This window comes from Myxocyprinus asiaticus, chromosome 39 (genome assembly GCF_019703515.2).
Source record: "Myxocyprinus asiaticus isolate MX2 ecotype Aquarium Trade chromosome 39, UBuf_Myxa_2, whole genome shotgun sequence".
NCBI lineage: Eukaryota > Metazoa > Chordata > Actinopteri > Cypriniformes > Catostomidae > Myxocyprinus > Myxocyprinus asiaticus.
In genome coordinates this window covers 12,185,874-12,207,502 of record NC_059382.1, presented here as the reverse complement: position 1 = coordinate 12,207,502, position 21,629 = coordinate 12,185,874, and the positions used below count along the sequence as shown (strand labels likewise).

The window sequence follows — 21,629 nt, the reverse complement described above, 5'->3', positions numbered from 1 at the left end:
AAAAAAAACTCTTAATGATGTAATGCCCTGGTGACCCTAAACATGCTGGAAACTTTAAGGGAAGCTAAACTGACCTTGAAGTGCTGGTTGTTACGAGGATTTATACGATAACACGACACAAAGCAGTCGATCATGAGATCCACATCGGCACTCTGACAGCCCGCACCCCTCGAGAATGGCTTAGTGGGGTTAAACAGGAGACCCTGGGATAACAGACCGACCAAGGTTACACACAAACAGCAACAAAAGTGGCACACCCAAATATCACTCCCCCAATCAAATTTCAAGTTTCCATCAAGCAGATTTAGGTTACGCATCTGTATTCACTCCGTTTTGTTAAATATCTCCTCCCTTACCTTTAGGTCCATGACGATGGACTGAACAAGGAGAAAGATGACTGAATTGTCCTCCCAGCTGATGTAAGTGCAGGCTTTGCACAGTTTTACACAAGCCACGGCTGCACTTTCGGTCAACTGTCTGCTGCTGCTGTGCTGTCCCAGAGCCTTCCGCAGACTGTCCACAAAAGACTTCTGTATATAAAAAAAAAACAGCTTACTTTGTTAATCTAAGAAACCTGCTGGACATTCCTTACTAACGGTGGAATGATATAGTTCTCACGATTCGGTTTGATAACCGATTCGATATTATCTCAATTTGATAGGATAACACTTACAGTTGAAGTCAGAAGTTTACATACACTTAGGTTGAAGTCATTAAAACTAATTTTTTAACCACTCCACAGATTTAATATTAGCAAACTATAGTTATGGCAAGTCGTTTAGGACATCTGCTTTGTGCATGACACAAGTAATTTTTCCAACAATTGTTTATAGACCGATTGTTTCACTTTTAATTAGGGTTGGGTTCGAGTCCACTTTAGTTGAGTCCGAGTCTTTAATAAACCGAGTCATCCTTCAACTGTCCTTCAAAACACTTCTTATTGTGTTCTGTTGACATTTCAATTATTTGTTGCTTTTTTCCCTCCACTCAAACATAGACTAAAGAAAGTGAAAGCTGCGTTTGTCATTACAACAATGGTTAATGTTTCTAATTTTAATTTAGTTTTTATTTCTACTTCATTTTCAATTTGTCAATTCAATTTAATTTAGCTTTATTTAAAATTATCCCCATCTAAAGAAATAATAGTCTATACTGAGATTTCTTTCTGAATCTTTTTTCTCTATCTGCCAACTGATTTGGGAAAATACTTTATCTTTACCCACAAGATGCCACCCTGGGCAACTGCCCATGCCTAAATCCACCACTGTGGACAAATGCTGTAAAATAATGTATTGTAAGCAGCTCGTCAATGCTTTGCAAATAGTCAATCAATAATAAATAGGTGCTGTTTATCTGTTTAGAGTTGATGTCTGCTTTAGCAATAACGCTTTTTCCCCCCGAATATTTAAAGTTACACAGTTAATTAATCAAGCTATTATGGACCAGTTCAAGCCGACAACACTGCGTGGACTACAAGAGACTACAGAAGCCTACATGTGTAGATACATTATGGATTTTGCAGGAAACTGCATACATACGTAATTCGCCCGTGCGTGTTGATGTCATATCCATACACAGAGAAAATAAGATCCGGCTACTGTAGCGCGCGTGTGGGAGTAGCTAAAGCTGAAAGTTTGCTGTCACATGAACAAGAAAAATTGACCATGGATCATTCAAAACGACAAACCTCCGGAGAATCACTTTGTAAAAACAAAGAAACCCCGAACAGAGCAGAGTCTACAAGCAAAAAGATAAAGCGACAGAGCTCAACATCAAGAATCAACATCAGCTTGGCTTTTCAGAGGTGGCGACAACTCAGAGATCTGAAAGCAACCCAGAGATAGCGTTTTTCTTACTCAACAGGTAAGATATTTTATTGATATGGTTTATGTATAGTTATGTAATCAAACACACACACACACACACACACACACACGTCTGTGTCTGTGTAGTGAAATAATTATACTGTAATCGGTGCAGAACTTTTCACTTGCTAGCACACGTGTTTATTTTTCTTTAGAACAGCAATAATTTATATAAATAAATCCTTTAGTTCTAGGCTTGCCAAGGACATGTGAGTCTTGACATGATGTTGACCACTGGTTGGTAACAATGACAGTCTATAAATTAGTTACTACCGTGATCTATTTGGCCAGAATATCCTGCAGTTATAAAAACTTTAGAATGTTTGACCTTATCAGACTAGCAATCATTGTGTCTAATGTTAACGATCGTTGCCTAAATTTTGTAATGTCATTTATTTAAAAACATCAATGTTTCCAATAAGTCAAGACAACAGCGTAAGATATGGCACTTACCTGCTCAGATTACATGTTTTCGGATATCCGTCTTTTCCTTTCTTTCATTATTTATTTGTCCATTCGCTCTGATTAGATGTCCTGTATTCATGTGTACACTGGTGCCTTGAACCACATTCATCCGCGCAGAGGAGCAGAGCCAAACCACAACCAAAACAATGTCCTTCCGCAAGACACGTGCAGTTTTATTTTTTAATCGCTAGAGGTCCAAAAGTTACATAGTGTAGCTTTAAGGACAAAGTCAAGGTATTGGAGTGGCCATCACAAAGCCCTGACATCAATCCGATAGAAAATTTGTGGGCAGAATTAAGCATTTGCAAGCAAGGAGGCCTACAAGCCTGACTCCATTACACCAGTTCTGTCTGAAGGAATGGGCCAAAATTCCAGCAACTTATTGTAAGAAGCTTGTGGAAGACTACCCAAAATATTTGACCCAAGCTAAACAATTTTAAGGCAATGCTACCAAATACTAACAAAGTGTATGTAAACTTCTGACCCACTGGGAATGTGATGAAAGAAATAAAAGCTGAAATAAATCATTATCTCTACTATTATTCTGACATTTCACATTCTTAAAATAAAGTAGTGATCCTAACTGACCTAAGACAGGGAATGTTTTCTATGATTAAATGTCAGGAATTGTGAAAAACTGAGTTTAAATGTATTTGGCGAAGGTATATGTAAACTTCTGACTTTAACTGTAAATGACAAAGTATGATAGAAATTGGGTTTATTTTTTTGAAAAATGCTATAATTTCTCATCAAAGACACAATATAAATCTTCAAAGTTTACATAAGAGTTTTTCATATACCTTCCACTATAAGAAAGATCAAAACATATACAAAACAAATAAGCCTTCAGAAATAGTAGGCTACATTCAGGCTGATCAGGTGCAGAACAAGCAATAGAACTGATGTGAAAGTGTATATTTACTTTTTAATAATTTGTCTTGATTAGCATAATCACATTTTAACTTTTTAAAAATATAAGAATGATACATTCTATCAATTAATATTAGTTCTTGAAACTGTATATATAATAATGATATGAGCTTTCAATGTTTGAAAAAATGTGAACAATTTACAAGTAATAACATTAAGTTTACATTCATCAAGCGCTATAATGGTTCTGTCATTTTAAGAGTTTAACGCACATTTCACAGACTGGCACAGGTGTTGCGTTTCATTTATTAACGAGAGAAAAGTCTGTTTTTTGTGCATCCGTGCTATATGTGATCAAAATGTATATTTAATTTATCTGAATGTAAAGAAAAGGATGTTAAAAGGAGTGCGGAATCTCAGCTTTGATTTATCTTTTTATTTATTAAAATAAACAAGATCATTTTTGTCGATGGATGGATGGATGTTCACATTATTGTACAGTTCAAGTTTGAATAGTCTTGGTCCATTTGAACATTCCGTTGATGTAAGTTTATGGGATTTTGGGGATCTTTGATCACCTGCTGATCAGTTAGAGAAGACATAGCAACCTGAATAAGAACAGTCTGAAGGTCTGTGCCAAGTTTGGTGGATGTAGCTTGAAAGCTCTTGGAGAAGTTACAGTTAGAAATTTTGGTCTAGGTTTATAGATTTTGAAAAAAAAAAAAAAAAAAAAAAAAAAAACTCAACCATGTCTGATGAATAACAGTATGTGGCATGGCATCCAAAATAACACCAAATTACAGAAAATGTTTTCAGCTTTAGTACTAAATCTCCTTTTTGAGTGTCAGGTTTTGTTTCTTTAGCACTCATTTATGTGGACCAGCCCACCACAAACAGAAGTGAAACTTAAAATCATGCATCTGTGGATCAGACTGTTTAAAACTCACTAATCAAGACCAGTTCGCTTTAGTGACAGGCCTAGAGACTAATTTTAAAGGGATAGTTAATCCAAAAATGAAAATTCTGTAAACATTTACTCACCCTTGTGTTGTTCCAAACCCGTAAGACACATTTTCTAATGTGGAACACAAAAGATGTTAGGCAAAATTTTAACTTCAGTCACCATTCTCTTTCATTGCATCTTTTTTCCATATAATAAAAGTGAATGGTGACTGAGGTTAACATTCTCCCTAACATCTTTTTTGTTCCACAGCAGAAAGTCAGTCATGTGTGTTTGAAACAACATGAGGGAGAGTAAAGGATGACAATTTTAATTTTTGGGTGAAATATCCCTTTAATTATTTAATCGCCTCTGCACAATCTGTATCAATTAATTGTGCTGTCCAACAAAGTATGCAGACAAACTGGAGTAGAAACAGAAGTATTTGTGTGTGTGACCTCTGACCTTGTTGGCTTTCTCCTCTCCCCCCACTTCTTTGGTGATGCTCTGAGTAATCTCTGGACAGAGGATGAGGAGAATGATCTGTAGCGGCCACACCGCAGCCTTCCTTTTCGCACTCTCTGCGAAGCTGTCCACCAGGTCGAACAGCTTTTCTGCACAGTCTGCATTTGCACACAAACATATCCCCTCACACATCTAGACAAGAACTTCAACACTCTGGTAAACGAGTGCATGCAGATATGAATCATCATGTCACTCACCAGCCATGTCTGCCTGGGGTCTCTGATAGAGCTTTGTGAACTCATCAGGGTAGTGTTCTACCCAGTTCCAGAAGGCCTGACACAAACATAATGTATATTAACTATTTGTTACCTTCAATCTGAAATTAACGAGTATAATTTAAGGGATGTTTAAATCTATTTTAATGTTGAAGTACATACCTTTTCCAAACTGCTGATTACTGAAAGTTGCGCAGGCTTTTTCAAAGATTTGAATTTGAGTACTGTTTCTAAAGGGAACATATGAGAAGTTATCAGCAATCAATCAAGACATTATCAAATAACACAAGGGAGCATTTTCATGTTACGTGTAAGGGTAAAACTCATGAAAACTCAATAAATATACAAGTAATATTTCACCCCAAAATGGAGACTACTTCAGACCATTAAGATTTATTCAATTTTTTCATTATTTTTATGACAATTAGGCACATTTAAACCCCCTCCACGATTGACAGTAGCATTCTGTAATGGGCATTAAATGCACTCCTAATCATAATGAAAATGCAAATGCATCTAGGTAGTATTTATGGTACTGCATTTCATTTATGCAATTTAAAAAAAATCATTGTGTCCAGATAGGATGAAACAGAGTTTTGTTTACCTTGTAGCAGTCTCTTTAACTTAGAGCAGTCTACATTGATATACTGTATTAGTTCAATGTCATGGACATCCACTGTGTCCTCTGTGCAAACTGTGAGTTCCTGCAATCTGTGAGGAGACATCAGTAAAATAACATCAAGGGTTTAACATCTACAACTGTAGCTAACCAAGCAAAACAGCCCAACATTCGTACAAAGCACAACAATGTGACCAGATGTTGACAATAAGCATTTTAATCAGTTATTATGTGGGTATTTTGGGACTTAAACAAATTGAAAAAGGGCCTAGAACAGAGCCCTGTGGAACACCCTGGTGAGTTTTAGACATACCTGGTGGAGATACGACTGAAGACGGCGTTGAAGTTGTTGCAACTGAGGGAGAAGAGCACGGCGGATGCCGAGCTGCGTAGCTGAGCAGCGTGCTGCTGGCCCTCACGGTATGAGTGCAGGAAGTGACAGATCTCAGGCAACAACTGCTTCACCAACATGGCCTCATCCAGCCTCAGGCAGTCCTTGGGTTGCTGAAGAATGAACATGTGAAAACATACATATACGTTATTTTTCTGTGATTACAGTATACTTTGTTAACAAAATATTATATAAAAATTATTTGTTTTAAACTGTTTTGCAACAAATTCAAGAATGCTTAAAGCTATTTATCCTAAAGACAGTAAAATTAAAGTACACAAAATTTAGAAATGATAACTTCATTTTATCTGTCATGGGGCAATGACTCACAATTTTTGCTACTTACCTTGAATGTATAATCACTAAAGTTGAAGTCTAAAAGTGGTTGGGTCTGATATAATCTGGGTTAATTGTTTTTCACAGGGCCAGCTTCTGAACCATGTAATTCGCACCCATTCTTCTCATTCAAGGACCAGAGCATGTACATCTATTTGTAGACACTACACTAGAATGTGCTAATACACCAACATAATCAATCAGCCAACACAAGTGAGCTGAAAACCAGACTGAGGCTACAGTGAGGGAAAAGTGCTTTAGGATCAGCAGCAAGCAGGAAAGAGACGGAACAGAAATTCAATGACAAAGCACCCAACTAACACATTAGTGGATCAATGCCCTGCACGCTTGTACTGACGGGGTCAAGCAAAGTGCCTGAATGTGTAACAATGATGGTGGAGCAATCAGTCAACATTCATTACCACCAGAACTTGAAAAATCCATGAAATCATAATGGGAGCTATGTAATTTTTGGTCCATGACTTCTAGCTTTGAAGCCATATTTATGCTACTGTAAACCCGTTAAATTAAAATTCAAAATTTGAATACTCGTCAAATTTAAGATAAAAAGGCCCATTTAAATGCTAAAATGAGCTTTAAAATTTTGGATGTGTGCCAAGCACTAACGTTGACTAGTATTGTGTAAAACAGAACATTACTTTCGTAACTATAGTATTTTTAGTAGAAAGTATGGTTGCGCTGGTAAATGTTTACGGGGCTGCAATTGCAAAATATGATGCTTTCCAGTTAAAAACTGATGAATTTTTTTTTTATCAGTTTCAATAGATGTTTTTAAATTATTATTATCTACAATTTAAGAGTGTGCATGTTTGTGTGCATGTTCCAATGTTTAATTTCAGTCAAATGTTTTTTTGAGTTTGAAAAAATAATTATGATTGCTCTAAAAGTCTGTCTATATCACAATTGTTTTAGTCATAAAAAAGCGAATAAATTATTGGATATATCAAATACAGCATATTGCAAGGCTTTGTAAGAGTGGGTCCCAGGTAAACACAAAATGTCATATTTGAGTGCCAAGCTGAGAAAGTTTATGAACCCTTGTCATAATTTTATATTGAGTTTTGATTTTTGTAAAATGTAATCCTGAAAAATAGAGGAGAAAAGTTAATTATATTTACTAAATATATCCTCAATTAAAAATCTCTCCATATAAACTCGATATAAAAACAGTTTGACACAAGAAAGCGTCACATTTTGCATAAGCCAAACCAAATGCACAGAACAGTGTACAGCTAGCTGTCTTGCTTCTGAGCAAGCGAAATAATGAAAAATCTATACAGGAAAATCAAGATGATCTCAAGACGAGGAAACACCTGCAAATGTAATAATCTCCTGCAATGGCTGGTCCTGAGCGGTTCATCTGGGAGTAAAAGCTAAGTATTTAATTGTTTTACCAGGGCTCCATATCTACGACTAACACAAGAGTTCATGAGCAATCATGGACCATTTCTGGAAATGTTTCTACCAACGAGGCAAAGACAAAATAATTAGAGATTCCCAATGTAAAATAGTCACTGGAGTTTGTTACAGTTGCTTTACATCAAGTTTGTTCTTTTTCAATTTAATTTTTGCCATAAGATTGCAATGAGATAAGTCTTTTCTGTGTTCTTATTCAGGTCAGGGTGTGGGCAGGTAATCATGGAACGATTGAGACTATAAAGCAATTTTGCATTCAGCTATAAAACTGAAATTGCATTGTGTAACAGAAGGCAGGATGTAGGACAGTGAAAAAATGGGATTGGTTGGACAAGTCCACTTTGGGTAGGATGGGCTGCTCACCCCTGCCAGACACTTCTCCAGTGTGTCCAGAATAATCAGCTGGGAGAGGTAGAGGTTTTTCTCGGCAGCTTCGCCGAAGATCCGCTACGAATGAAACATACAAAAATGCATAATCAAAAACTGTGACATAATGGAACTACAAAACTCATTTAACTAAGTGGGCAACTTGAATGTTACTGACTGGACTTACCATATTGTTCACATTTTTGAGTATGTTGGTCAGGCCATTGATGACGAGGGCAAATTTGTACTTGGAGATGTTTATCAGACATTCTTTGTTGTGCTCTGTGCTCACTTTGGTGTGGGTGCTCTGTTGTCCTGTTTTAATAGGGAGCTGTGAGTGACAGAGAGAGAGAGAGACAGAGAGAGAGAGAGATTAAAACAACATTTTCACCAAAACACAAATCTATCAGAACAGTGACGACCAGAGTGGGTAATCAATATGGATTTAACCAATATCTAGATATATACAGTACATAATTTTATGACAGCAAATGAGATCACACAAATCTGAGTAACAAAATGAGACTTAAAGTAAATAAAATTGTTGAAATAAAATGTAATCTTATTCAACACAATATTTTAGTGACAAACCGATGTCAATTTTTTTTCTTAATTAGTCATTTTGACTAGAATTTGTCAGTCATTCTGTCTATGAATAGCGCACATGTTCTGTTTTTTAATATTTTTGTGAATCTTTAGTGTATATTGTGAATACAGCATATTTAAATTGAAACATTTGGTGTACATCTTATTTGCTATCAGTAAATGTACATTTATATTAGCCATCTTGCTTTCTAAATAACTGTATCAGCCATTTAACAAAGCCATATCTGTCAATCACAACAATATTTAGTACTTCAATACAATATTTTCACAAAATTCACACACGAAAAAATGTTAATGCTGCTGACAGGCTTTGGAAGTAACACTTCTATTAGTCAGCAATGGCTATCAGTCGATTAATCAGCCTGGATGATATACTGGATAGGGGTTAAACGGTTTATCGTGGCATGAAACATCATGGTTAAAAAATGTGCCGATGCACATCATGGAGATTGGACTTATACAAGTCATAGATAAATAGTAAATAGTAGATAATAAGTTGGTAGAAATTTGGCAACCGGTATATATTTTGGATTATATTCTCTATCGCAGTAATGAAAAATCGCCACCGTGTGGCAAGAAATGTGCACCTCATTCTATTCACATAACACGTACGTGGTACACATTCTGTCGGATAAATGAATGCAGGTGGGACGGCTTCACGTGAGATTGAGAGAATTGAAGAAACAGCATTTTTCAGGTACTGACAGTTTTTCAGACCACCGAAGCAAATTCAATGACACAGGGCTCCAGACTGCGACTAAAATGGTTGCAAATGCGGCCAAACATAAATGATTGCAACAATAATTTAAAATCTAAATGGATGTGTGCTTTCATATGCGGTTTCACCAGATATCATCTTGTGAGTTACTGAATACATCTTTAGAGCCCCAGTGTGTCTTACGCCGCTTTTCACCCTTTCTGTCGATGATATGAGCTCGCTGGCTGCACGCAACAACAAACACAGCGTGAACCATGATGTCCGATTCGTAAACACAATATCGAGGGAAGCCCCGGTTGTTGCACGTGCACGCCAGAGAGCAGAGCACATCATGATCGCGAGCTGGTTCCGTTCTTTAACTGATTGCGAGATTATCAATAAATCTGCCTCGGCAGTCCTAAATAGGCTATCACTTGGGCAGCTGCCGAAATATCTTCAATGGGAGAACCATGGCATTGTTCTTTCCCTGCTGTCCGCGACCCAGTCCGAATAGACCTGCGACCCACCAGTTGAGAAACACTGCTTTAACTCACACACACACACACACACTCACTTATGTCAGACCCCCTCGCCTCACTTCTCTCTGACATTTTCTCCACAGCATGTGTGTGTGTGGCGCAAGTTGACGAGTCTGACAGGCAGTCGAGGAGGAATGGAGATGCGCAGCGCAGGTGAGATTCTCCGTCCGGTTGCATTTTTTTCTCAATACCGTAGATAAGCAAATGTACATGGCAGGGCTCGACAAAAAGGACTGCCCAATGGCCCGGGGCCAGTGTGAGAGAGATTCGGGTCAGTTGCTAGAACTGTCACTTGCCTGATCGGGCCAGTGCTGCATTTATAACATTAGTGCAAGCAAACAACAAGCAAGAGAACACAAAAATTACACGGCGCGAACGAAGTCTTCTAACCGAGGAGCGAGCGTGAGTATATTTATCTCCCAAAGACGCGCAAATGCATACTATACTGGACGCGCCAAGGCACAGTCGCGTGCAGACACTGAGCGCACTCTCCTAGCAGCTGTTACCAATGTGTAGAAAATAGAAGGGAAAAAAAAACACAATGAATTTCGTAGCGGGATTGCACATCTTGTGCAACATTTTAAGTATCCCCGAACATTCCGTGCTCATAGTGCGTGAAATACCCATATTTTTCGTTTTTACATGTAGGTGAAAAGCAATAATCCACACATTGGAACACAAAAAAAAATAAAAATCAACAGTTTCATTCTATAGGACTGAAAATCCATGTCTCTCCGTGCATATGTCTCATCATCATCTCTCTCCATGCAGTGTAGACTGTTTAACTTGCATTTGCTCTCAATAAGGCACAGAGTGCTAGTTTTATTCCCACAGTAAAAAAAAAAAAAAAAAAAAAAAAGGGCACATTTTCGCTCATTAATTTGCCTTTAGAGATGAAGCGCTGAATGAAATGTAATAAACTTTGTGAAACCCCAGTTATACATGTGCCTGGAAATCATGAGCTGCTCAGTATCCAAAATATAAGTATACATTTAATTAGGTTAGTTTCAAAATGTAAACATTAATTCCACATTATAATGGCATTTGATATGAAAAGAAGCAAGATCACTATGGCTATTATGCTATTATTATCAGAGCTGTTCAGCTGCAGGGTGAAGATGAATATTCAAAACAGTCTACTTCATATCATCCTCATGAAACACCAGTTACATTTCTCATTTCTGGACCGTACAGGTATTTTTGTGCTTTGTGCATCAGTCAGTGTCGGTCTTTAGGTTGTCTGATTTCATGTTATATACAAATTCTTAATTCAAAGATTAGGTCTAATATCTCCCTAATGTGTATTACACGTCACAACCGATTTGGTAGCAAGTCTCTTCTCAGGGATTCATATGTTTATTACATTCAGCCAATAATCACATCTTTAACTCAGTGATTAAATCTTTGATCCTGTGTGTGATTACACTACATATGGGCAAAAGTTGCATGACAGCATGACTAAACGGGGGACCGAAAGCCAATCATCTCCTCCACAGAACTCTTGGCTTAAAAACTCATGTGCAAATGGCAGGATGGCTGAGGTTAATATGATGTATTTATGAATTTATATCTGTAAAGCATTTATATGGGATTACATAAGGCATAAATCATATCTTGCAAATTATAAATGTGATTCAGTTTGGGGGGCATTGTCTTAAAAACATAATATATGTAAAAAATATTTATCTTTGGACACATTTTTAAAGCCATGATGGAAAAAACAGCTAGTTATCGTTTTTGTGTTGGGGCCAGTGAAAATTTTGGCAGGGTCAGTAAAAATCTGAAGCACTGGACTGACCGGGCCAGTAGAAAAAATCCTTAGAGTTGAGCCCTGCATGGTATGAAAACCGTCAATTTTCATACCGTGGTATACCATGAAACCGGTATACCGCTGCAACCCCAGAGATGAGTGAATCGTTACACTCCTAATATTGGTCTATTGATAACTTGAACAACACAAACTTTCCCAAACCACACTACAAAACGCAAACAAATAAGGCAAAAAAAAACAATGCATGTACAGTCCTCATATCAAACAAGGGATAAGAATGATGGTAGAGGACCCATGTATCTACCAAACAGGTGTGAATGTTGGGTTCCTGTGGCCAGTCTGTGTTTTGGATCTTGATGTGCCTTTACTGAGAGCATTGGGTGGAGAACAGCTCGTAACATGTGGGTTGCACAGACTGAGAAGTCAGAGGTCGAACGGTCTTAAATGTGACACACCCACCCCTGAGAAAACATCCAAGCATTTTAAGACCTCAAACCACTCTGTCCTGGGTCTAAACTCTCAAACTTTAGGTGTTAAAATAGAGCCCCAAGCACTACAGACTTCTGGCCTCTGCTGCACACCTGCAGGCCAGCAGATCTGCTCTGGTTCTCTCAAACACACAAGCAGTTAAGTCTGTGCAGTGGGAGTGTTGAAAGCACACACAGCCTGGCTGCCTTATTAATGAAGCAAATGTAGAATGAGGGGGTGGAGGAGTCCCCCCCACCCCACTCCCCCTCTAAGTGTTCCCTGATGAGGAATTTCTCTTAGCTGTTTTGCCTACGTGAACAGTTTTGAACCAATACCGCTTATGGACAACTGCAACACAAAGTTAGAGAACTGTTGGAGCCATGACCTAGTGGTTAATGCATGGCATGTTAAGCTATGGTGCTCATTTGGGCAATGTGGGTTTGAATGTCCTCTTTTGACCACAATTTCCCTTTTTTACTGTGTCTATTAAATAAAGAAAAAAAGTGATCAAACTAAAGTTCCCAGTAGTGTTGTCACGGTACCAACATTTCAGTAGTTGTAGACTACTTTCAACCCGTGAAATTTCACGGTTCTCGGTACCAATTTCGATATCACAGCAAAAATATGCTAATATGATAATGTGCTACTGAACACACCAGTTTAGTTAATTTTAGTAGTTGAATATTTTAATAATTATAGTTGAATAATTATTATTATTTTCCAGAACTCCATGTTTTAAAGATTAATTTAACCACATCAACAAAATGGTGTCTAATCAAGAAAAACAAAAAAAATTGGTGTGTGGATTTTTTCCCCTTTTTCTCCCAATTTGGAATGCTCAATTCCCAATATGATTTTAAGTCCTTGTGGTCGCGTAGTGATTCGCCTCAAACCGGGTGGTGGAGGACGAATCCCAACTGCGTCTGAGACCATCTTATCACGTGGCTTGTTGGGCGCGTTGCCACGGAAACATAGCGCGCATGGAGGCTTCACGCCACCCACCGCGGCATCCACACTCAACTCACCGCGCGCCCCACCGATAACGAACCACATTATAGTGACCACGAGGAGGTTACCCCATGTGACTCTACCCTCCCTAGCAACCGGGCCAATTTGGTTGCTTAGGAGTCCTGGCTGGAGTCACTCAGCACGCCCTGGGATTCGAACTAGCGAACTCCAGGGGTGGTAGCCAGCGTCTTTACCACTGAGTAAAGTTTTCAACATGCTATTGCATTTTATTTATTTTTTTTTACTTTTATTCAACAGCAGTCTTGCTTGTGATTTATTGCTTGATTATTATTCTTATATTATTATTACAGTGATTTTTACATTTTACTATACAGTTGTTATATACTGTATTTCTATAACAATTTCTTTAATTTCAAGCATTTAGTTTTATTTTGAATTGTGCTTTTATTAAGACGTGTTTTTAGCTGGAAGCATCACTTTACCGGATAAACAGTTCTGACATGGCCCAGTGTGATCAATGAAGACTTAAGTCACATCTGAAATGTAATCTCTTTACACTGTTCTTTGAGTCTGACAAATGATATGTAGGACACAGTTTTGGAGTGTTTGTATTTTAGACTACTTGTGTTTGTGTATGTGGTAAATTTGAAATGTTATGTTTAAAACTGTATTACTGTGAAGCACTTTGGTCAACACTGTTGTTTTAAATGCAATATAAATAAAGTTTGAGATTAAAGCACAAATGCAGTGATTTCATTATATAAATATGTAGTTTACATGTGCTGCGTGGTTCACAATGGATAAGTGCTCTGATCTGTCATCTGATACAACGTGAATGATTCTCAATGTCTGTGGAGTTTCCAGTGTTTGAGCGGTCGGATTTATACAAAGTATGCAGCTCATCCACACTAAGATTGCAGACGTCAGCGGTTTAATAAATCACACTAGGACATGTCACGATTATAATTTGATACATTTTCCATTTCAGTATAAAAGCAGTAACAGAGCACGCATTCAAAATAAGCCTGTGAGTATTTTAAAGCTGTCGTGTGTCAGTCAGACTGCACGCTGGTACCAGATAGTGTCGGTGCTCGTTACTACCAGTACTGCAGAAACACTAGTATCCTTATATCTGTTTTATTTTAGTATCGACTTGGTACCGAAGTACCGGTAATTTTGACAACACTAGTTACCAGATTCCTCACTATAGGGACACACTTTTAAGTATGCAAAACAATTTTGGACCCCACTACAAACATAGGCAGCAGGATATGATGTCATGCTCCAGGGCTTCTGTTTTTAATAAATTATAAATAAAACATTCAGAATGTTCAAATATACTAGGGATGTCTCGATACCATTTTTTTGAGAATGAGTACGAGTGCTGATACTTCATTTTTGGTATTCGCTGATACCGAGTCCGATACCCATTTTTGTTTTTTACTCCATATCAACAGTTTTTCAATTTTATCATCAAAATGGTGTTTAAACAAATAAATTAAAAACTTTAATTCATGAAAATATAACAATGAATTTAAGATAATATTGTATTACTTTTTATTAAATGAAGTGCTCACATACATAAACTTACAGCACAATCCAAAATACAACATTGGAGTTATATTTTGTCAAATAAAGTATTGCATAACAGAGCATCACAGATGATAGATACTGCTTAAGTATAATACAATTACTACTGATTTATTATTATAATTTTTATTATTAGTAGTAGTAGTAATAGTATTACAGTGAATATTACATAACTTTACAGTGGTGATATATTTCTGTCATACTTTTTTCCTATAAATTTACCTTTAATTTTGAAGTGTTTCTGTGTTGTTTTGACCAGGTACTAAAAACGGTTCAAGGAACGAAAACGAAAACCAAAAACAAACAAAATTTTTAGCAGAACGTAACCGAAAACCAGAACTAAGTGATTTTAAATTGTTCTGGAGTGAAAACTTTATTTTTAAATGCTGGTAGCCGGTTATAACCAGTTAATTTTGTTCCAATAATTTTTTTCATGAAACTAAAGGCCAAATGATTTATCACAGTACATTTCTGGAACTACACCACTTCATGTTGCCCGAAAAAATTAAACGTGCTTTGATCCTGAAGGAAACTGCTGCATCACACAATTCTTTTTCCAACTGCACGTTGTGGATGTTGCATTCTCTAAATGTAGACCTTTTAAACAACTATATATTATTACTACATATACATGCACAGCTAATCCAGGTACAAGTAAAACATTATTAGAGGTAAAATGTACATTTCTTAGTTGTTTCCAAGTCTTCACTGAAGTCTTCAGTCTTCACCACATAGGAAAAAAATAAATTGCTTATGTTTATTTTGGTGAGGCAAGTGGCTTATATTGGGCTTGTTTTTCCAGACCATGTTACTTGTTTCTCTGGCGAGATCTGGCAAAACTGCAATTGGTATTTTGCCCACCCCATAGCGCAGAGTACTGTCATTTAAAAATAAAAAAAATTTTAACTTGTATTTTGTTCTAACCGGTAACCTTTTGGAAAGGAGGCTGCAGAACTTATGAGACAAAACGAAAAATGCAGTTTTTGCTAAGAACGAACCGAAATGAAAAACATTTTGTTTTTAGTCCCTGGTTTAGTCGCCATGTGACTTATTAAACCGATTATTAAACCGCAAGTATGTACTCTGTATGTGCCTCATGCTACAATGTGAATTTGCACTGTTTACTAGGGGTTTATATTTAACAATATATTGTGTATCGCGGTTCAAAAAATGACGATGTGTGTCATGGAGATTGGATGTTTTTTTCTATATTTTTTCTTTGTCTGTTTTCTCCTATATGCATGATGCGCAACGTCCTACGCCTAAGTCACACGGTGACGTGAACAGAGTCGCTTCATAGCACACTAGCAGCTGCTGCCAGAAAGGTGTTGAATAATGAGTGCGGCTGAAACTGATGTGAAAATAGAGGATGCCCCATCCTCTTAAGTCGGATGTATGGCAACATTTTGGTTTTCCTGTAACACGACTGCTCGAGCAAAAGATTACAGATAAAACAAGAACGGTATGTAAATGCTGTAAAAGAACTATAAAGTACACATCTTCCAATACATCCAATATGATGCTGCATGTGCAACGTCTCCACAACGACAAACTCCGTGAGCAGCATATGACAAAGAGAGTGATCAAAGGCCAGGCATCTTTGCAAAGTAGTTTTACAGCCCCATTGTCACATTCATGTGCAAGAGTGCAAGAAATAACCAGATGCATAGGCATTTTTATGGCAAAGGGCATGAGGCCATTTTCTGTGGTCGGCAATGACAGATTCCGCCTAATTTGTTTCAAAACTATTTGCTTATGTTTTACCTTTTAAAGTTTAGTTTAATTGTTACTTTAGTAGTTCTATTAAGAAATTTAGGGTGCAAATTTCCTACTTCTAATTTCATACTAAAGCTAGTTTATTTTTCAGTGACAGCCCAATTCTATTTGTAATTTACAGAGAAGGAAATGTAAACTTTGACTACTGTTAGTGTTAATTTATCCAAAAGAAACTTATTTTTACATATCAGGATAAATTATGTGTGGCATTTATATTAGGGCCAAGCTGTCATTACTTAATATTCCCGTTACTGCAGTTTTGATTGCAAAATGTACAAATAAGAAAACATGTGGTTTGTTGAACATTGTTGCTGTTTCAGGAAATAAATGTATTGTTTTAATTTCAGTATTCTTTTTCAAAATATTTAAAGTATCGAACCGTGAACCCTGTGTCGTGAACCGTACCGAATCATGTGCTTAGTGTATCATTACACCCCTACTGATTACTGTCTTCTGCTACAAACAGAGCACACAATGCTCATGACGGTGTTTCCCCTGTATGAGCCTTGGAGGAGCCTTAAAAGGTATGAGCAGCTGGAGTCAGCACAACACTGTCTTCACACATTCACAAGCGCTCACATTTGAATTACATGCAAACTATATATTTATCTCATTAAATCGCAGCTTTTGCGGTTAATTAATCTCACTAGGACATAACTTGATATTAATTTGTGGGCTGAATGTTTGCATAATGACATTCGTACATCAGATGGTATCGGTTTTTGGTATCAGAGCATTTTTACGAGTACGAGTTCCAGTACATGAGCGTGGTATCGGACCCGATACCAGTTTCATAACAATCATGCCACGGTCCAAATCACTAAGATCACATTTTTCCCCATTCTGATGGTTGATGTGACCATTAACTGAAGCTCCTGATCCATATATACATGATTTTATGGACTGCTGCCACAAGATTGACTATTTCTGTAACTGCTGATCTCATGGGATTTTCAGACATAACAGAATTTACTCCGAATGATGCCAAAAACAAAAAAACATCCAGTGAGAGGCAGTTCTGTGGATGGAAACACTTTGTTGAAGAGAGAGAGAGATCAACAGAAAATGGCCAGACTGGTTCAAACTGACAAAGTCTACGGTAACTCAGATAACCGCTCTGTACAATTGTGGTTAGAAGAATAGCAGGTTGGCGCTCTTTTGGCGGCACTAGTGGGACCTACACAATATTAGGCAGGTGGTTTTAATGTTGTGGCTGTTCGGTGTATATATTAGGGCTGGGCGATATGTCTTAAATTATATCTCGATATTTTTCAGCAAATTGACGATATTCGATAATAATATATTTGCTCTAAAATGGCTCAAAAATGTTTGTTTTTTTGGAACCATTATTTTATCCGAACAGCCACTATAGCCAAGTAGATTAATATTTTAAAGACATTAAATTAAAATATAATTCGTTTTTCATTAAATAAACACAAGGGAGAATGAAATTCAACCATTTTCATTGATATGCACTTTATATTTACATTTCATACACAATGATACACAGTAGCTTAATAAAAAGCATTATTTACCTTCAAATGTTTTTACCAATACATTTTTGTGAATGAACAAGGTGTGCAAAGCTACTTCACTGACTTATTTTTGAAACCCCAGCTGAACATTGCATAATACTGTAGGTCTTTACTGGTTTTTTATATCAGTTTTACTATCAGAAATAATTGGTAATTATTTATTTAGTTATTAATTAATATTTCAATTAATTAATTTAATCTAACTCATTAAAACCTCATGAGGCTCCAGTAAATGTAGTGCGCTACGTTTAGGAGCAAGTTTGGTTATTAGCAATAATTAATAATTATCAAAGATAATTATTAATTATTAAAATCAATAGAACATTGATGAGAATCAACGTTAGCTTTTTTTTTAATCCTTTAAATCAACAATTATCAAAGATAATCGTTAATCGTTAACATCAATGAAACAATTAAAATTAACACTAGCTTATTGATCATTCAAATTCAACAATCATCAAAAATAATTATCAATTATCAAAAATCAACAGAATATTAATAAGGATTAACACTGATGTGGCACCACCCTGGAATCAGGGACTAATAACCAGATAGTAAAACAGTCTCAATATTAGATGTTTTTTTTAGGAAAATCGACATCCGAAGAATATCGATTTTTGGGAAAAAAAAACAATGTATGAAGGCTTGAATCCGTGCACTGACATCCCGTCAAAAATTGGCCGTATGCAAAACAACCCAAAACACTTCTCTTTGTAATATAAACAAAGTTTATTTATGCTGTAATATCAATTAATAATTAATACAATGCAGTCAATAAACTTCCGACTTACAACTACAAAATAAACAGTGATATGATTAGATATGGAAACTAAAATAATCCTATAACACATAAGGTGTGTGTGTGAGACAGTGTGTGTGTGTGTAAGGAGGGACGCGCACAAAATGGCGGACATGACTCTTGTGGAGAGTATCTCACGCGAGACTTCCGGCCAGAGAATATGGCCGCGAATGGGGGCAGAGAGAAACCAGTCAATGGCATCTACCAGTTACCGCGTGTATCCGCTTGTACGATTGCTTAGGGACAAAGCTGGGCTTTAGCATTAAGCTATCTACGAGCCACAAATGTGTGCCAGAATGTTTGTGAGGGGTCGCGCGTGTGTGTGTGTTTGTGTGTGGTTAGTATGAGAGAGAGGGAGAATAAAGTGACGGCCCTAAAGCCGATTTCGCGATCGTGGGAGAGAAAGCAGCAGTTAGTTTATCACTCAGAGACGCGGTGGTCGGCTCATAAACAGTCCTGCGTTCTTTGACTCTTAATGGATCAAATCAGTTTGCCGGTCTCACCCACGATGGCGAAAATGCACAACAGTCCAATTTGGTTGGACCACAATACAGCAAAACAAATTCGTGATAATTAATACCCTGAGTATTAATAATGAGCGGACATGGCGGTCCGTAAACTGTACAAGCAAAAACCTTGAAACACAAGAATAACACACTATAATATTCTATCTCTGCCCAGACGTAAACCTCTTATTTGAATCGCATGAGGACAGAATGTGTGCTCATCCGTCCTTTACTTCCGACCCGGTTCCTTGAGGCTCGTGTGATGACGGGAGGCCGTTTCCTCGCTCTGTTGTGCACGGCTGTTGATTCTCGGTGGGCTGGCGGAGAACTCAGAAATGTCGACTTGATTGAAGATGGAAGAGAAATCTTTAATCTCTTCACTTCTGCAGGCAAACGGATGAAGATGCAGATTGCTCAGCGGTCTCCTTCGGATCCGTTAGAGTGTTCGGTTGAACACAGAGTAATCTCAACTCGTCCAGCGAGATGGAGATTGTATGGCCACAGTTTCAAGTCGGATGTTACTTCCTTGTGCCACGAGGCTGCACCTGAGAGCAGCGATGAGCTGCGTCTACACACTGCAAACAAAGTTGCTGGAAGCAAATCCCGGAAGCATTTCAGAGGTATTTCAACTCCTGATGATGTCATGTTTGAGGGACTTTCTGTTGTGTGCCTCATCCAATAGGAGTTGAGAGTTCAATCCTTTAGTGAGCAAGGCTTCATGGGATTTGTAGTCTGTTTTGGACTCCCTTTGTTTGATTTTGGCACGATTCTTATCAGTATAATTTACGACTTGGAATGTGGGGGCTTGAGTTAGGTTTTTACGACTGTGTTAGGCCTGACTTTGTCTTCTATCTGAATACATGAGGCCCAACAATACTAAATTATTCATGTGGGACACGTCAGGTTTATTATTATAATATAATGCTGATTTATCATTTTTATTCTGATTATTAGATTTGCGTTAAACAAAAGTAATATATTTCTGTCCTGTTTACTTCACCTCCACTTGGGGCTTTTATTTCGAAACAGAAAAGGCAATGTGTATTTGAACGTTTACAATGTTCCGCATTTCCTGAAATGCTGTAATCTCCTCCTTTTCTGTTAAATGGTGCCACGTTTGTAGATATATTAGGGGTGCACCGATCGAAATCGGACGATCTTCGTCTTAAATACGTGATCGGCAATTGTGCCTAGATTTAGGGCAGTTCTTTTTGCAGCACGCAGGGAATCACACATACACTGCTCCTGTAATGAGCACTTGCTCAGCCCTTGAAGCATGACAGAGTGGCCTCTGGAGGGCGAGTTGTTGGCAATTCTAAGCATTCACAAATTTTCAAACATGATGTAATTCATATGAATATGCCGTTTTGTTTTTAAAAATGTGTAAGAATTACATGTATATGAATATTAAGTTGGCCATTTTCTAGAGTCATTACGGTAGTAATTCTGACTCACTGCACATTAAGCAAGATGAGGATAAAGAGGCTGCTGTGTGTGATGCTCTCATGGTTTTTACTGGTTGCCAGTATGTCACAATGACCTTTTGATATTGACAACAGAACTATAAATAACTGTTTAATACAATTAAATGTTAGCAATTCACAATTAATGTAATTTTAATGTCATTTTGGTAGTACTTTATAAAAAGGTTTCATTTCTTTAACATTAGTTAATGCACTAGGTATCGTGAACAAACAATAAACAATATATTTTTTACAGCATTTATTAATCAATGTTAGTTAATAAAAATGTAATTGTTCATTGTTAGTTCATAGTGCATTAATGTTAACTAATACAACTTTTGATTTTAAAAATGTATATGTTGTAACTAAAATTAAGTTCATTAGTTCATGTTAACTACAGTAATGTTGTTAATGTTAACAAATGGAACCTTTTTGTAAAGTGTTATCGTAATTTTACTGTGTGGGGCATAAACATATAACTGCAGCATATAACTTGCAAAAGTGTGGCAAAGGGCACTTTAAGAAAAAAAAAATCGGTATCAGCCGATCTTAGTGTTAAAAAAAATGGGAGATCGGTATCGGCCTCAAATTTCCTGATCGGTGCACCACTAATGTATATTTATGTATGTATGTATGTGTGTATGTATATATATGTATATGTGTGTGTGTATATATATATATATATATATATATATATATATATATATACACACACACACACACACACACACACACACACACACACACGGCCAAAAGTTTGGAATAATGTACAGATTTTGCTCTTATGGAAAGAAACTGGTATTTCTATTCACCAAAGGGGCATTCATCTGGTCACAATGTATAGTCAGGACATTAATAATGTGAAAAATTATTATTACAAT

The 21,629-nt window shown here is 37.0% G+C and overlaps 1 protein-coding gene across 6 annotated transcripts in view; it reads right to left on the bottom strand.

Moving 5' to 3' along the window:
• LOC127430221 (neurofibromin-like) overlaps positions 1 to 21,629 on the bottom strand; it is a 174,288-nt gene that overhangs the window by 135,755 nt on the left and 16,904 nt on the right. For all 6 annotated transcript variants that reach the window (XM_051679820.1, XM_051679821.1, XM_051679826.1 and 3 more), the window contains exons 2-10: positions 8,217 to 8,360; positions 8,027 to 8,110; positions 5,813 to 6,003; positions 5,485 to 5,591; positions 5,043 to 5,110; positions 4,863 to 4,938; positions 4,606 to 4,763; positions 357 to 530; positions 75 to 203 (exon numbers count right to left, since the gene is read on the bottom strand). In XM_051679820.1, coding sequence (XP_051535780.1) covers positions 75 to 203; positions 357 to 530; positions 4,606 to 4,763; positions 4,863 to 4,938; positions 5,043 to 5,110; positions 5,485 to 5,591; positions 5,813 to 6,003; positions 8,027 to 8,110; positions 8,217 to 8,360 — 1,131 coding nt within the window. The remainder of the gene's footprint in view (positions 1 to 74; positions 204 to 356; positions 531 to 4,605; positions 4,764 to 4,862; positions 4,939 to 5,042; positions 5,111 to 5,484; positions 5,592 to 5,812; positions 6,004 to 8,026; positions 8,111 to 8,216; positions 8,361 to 21,629) is intronic.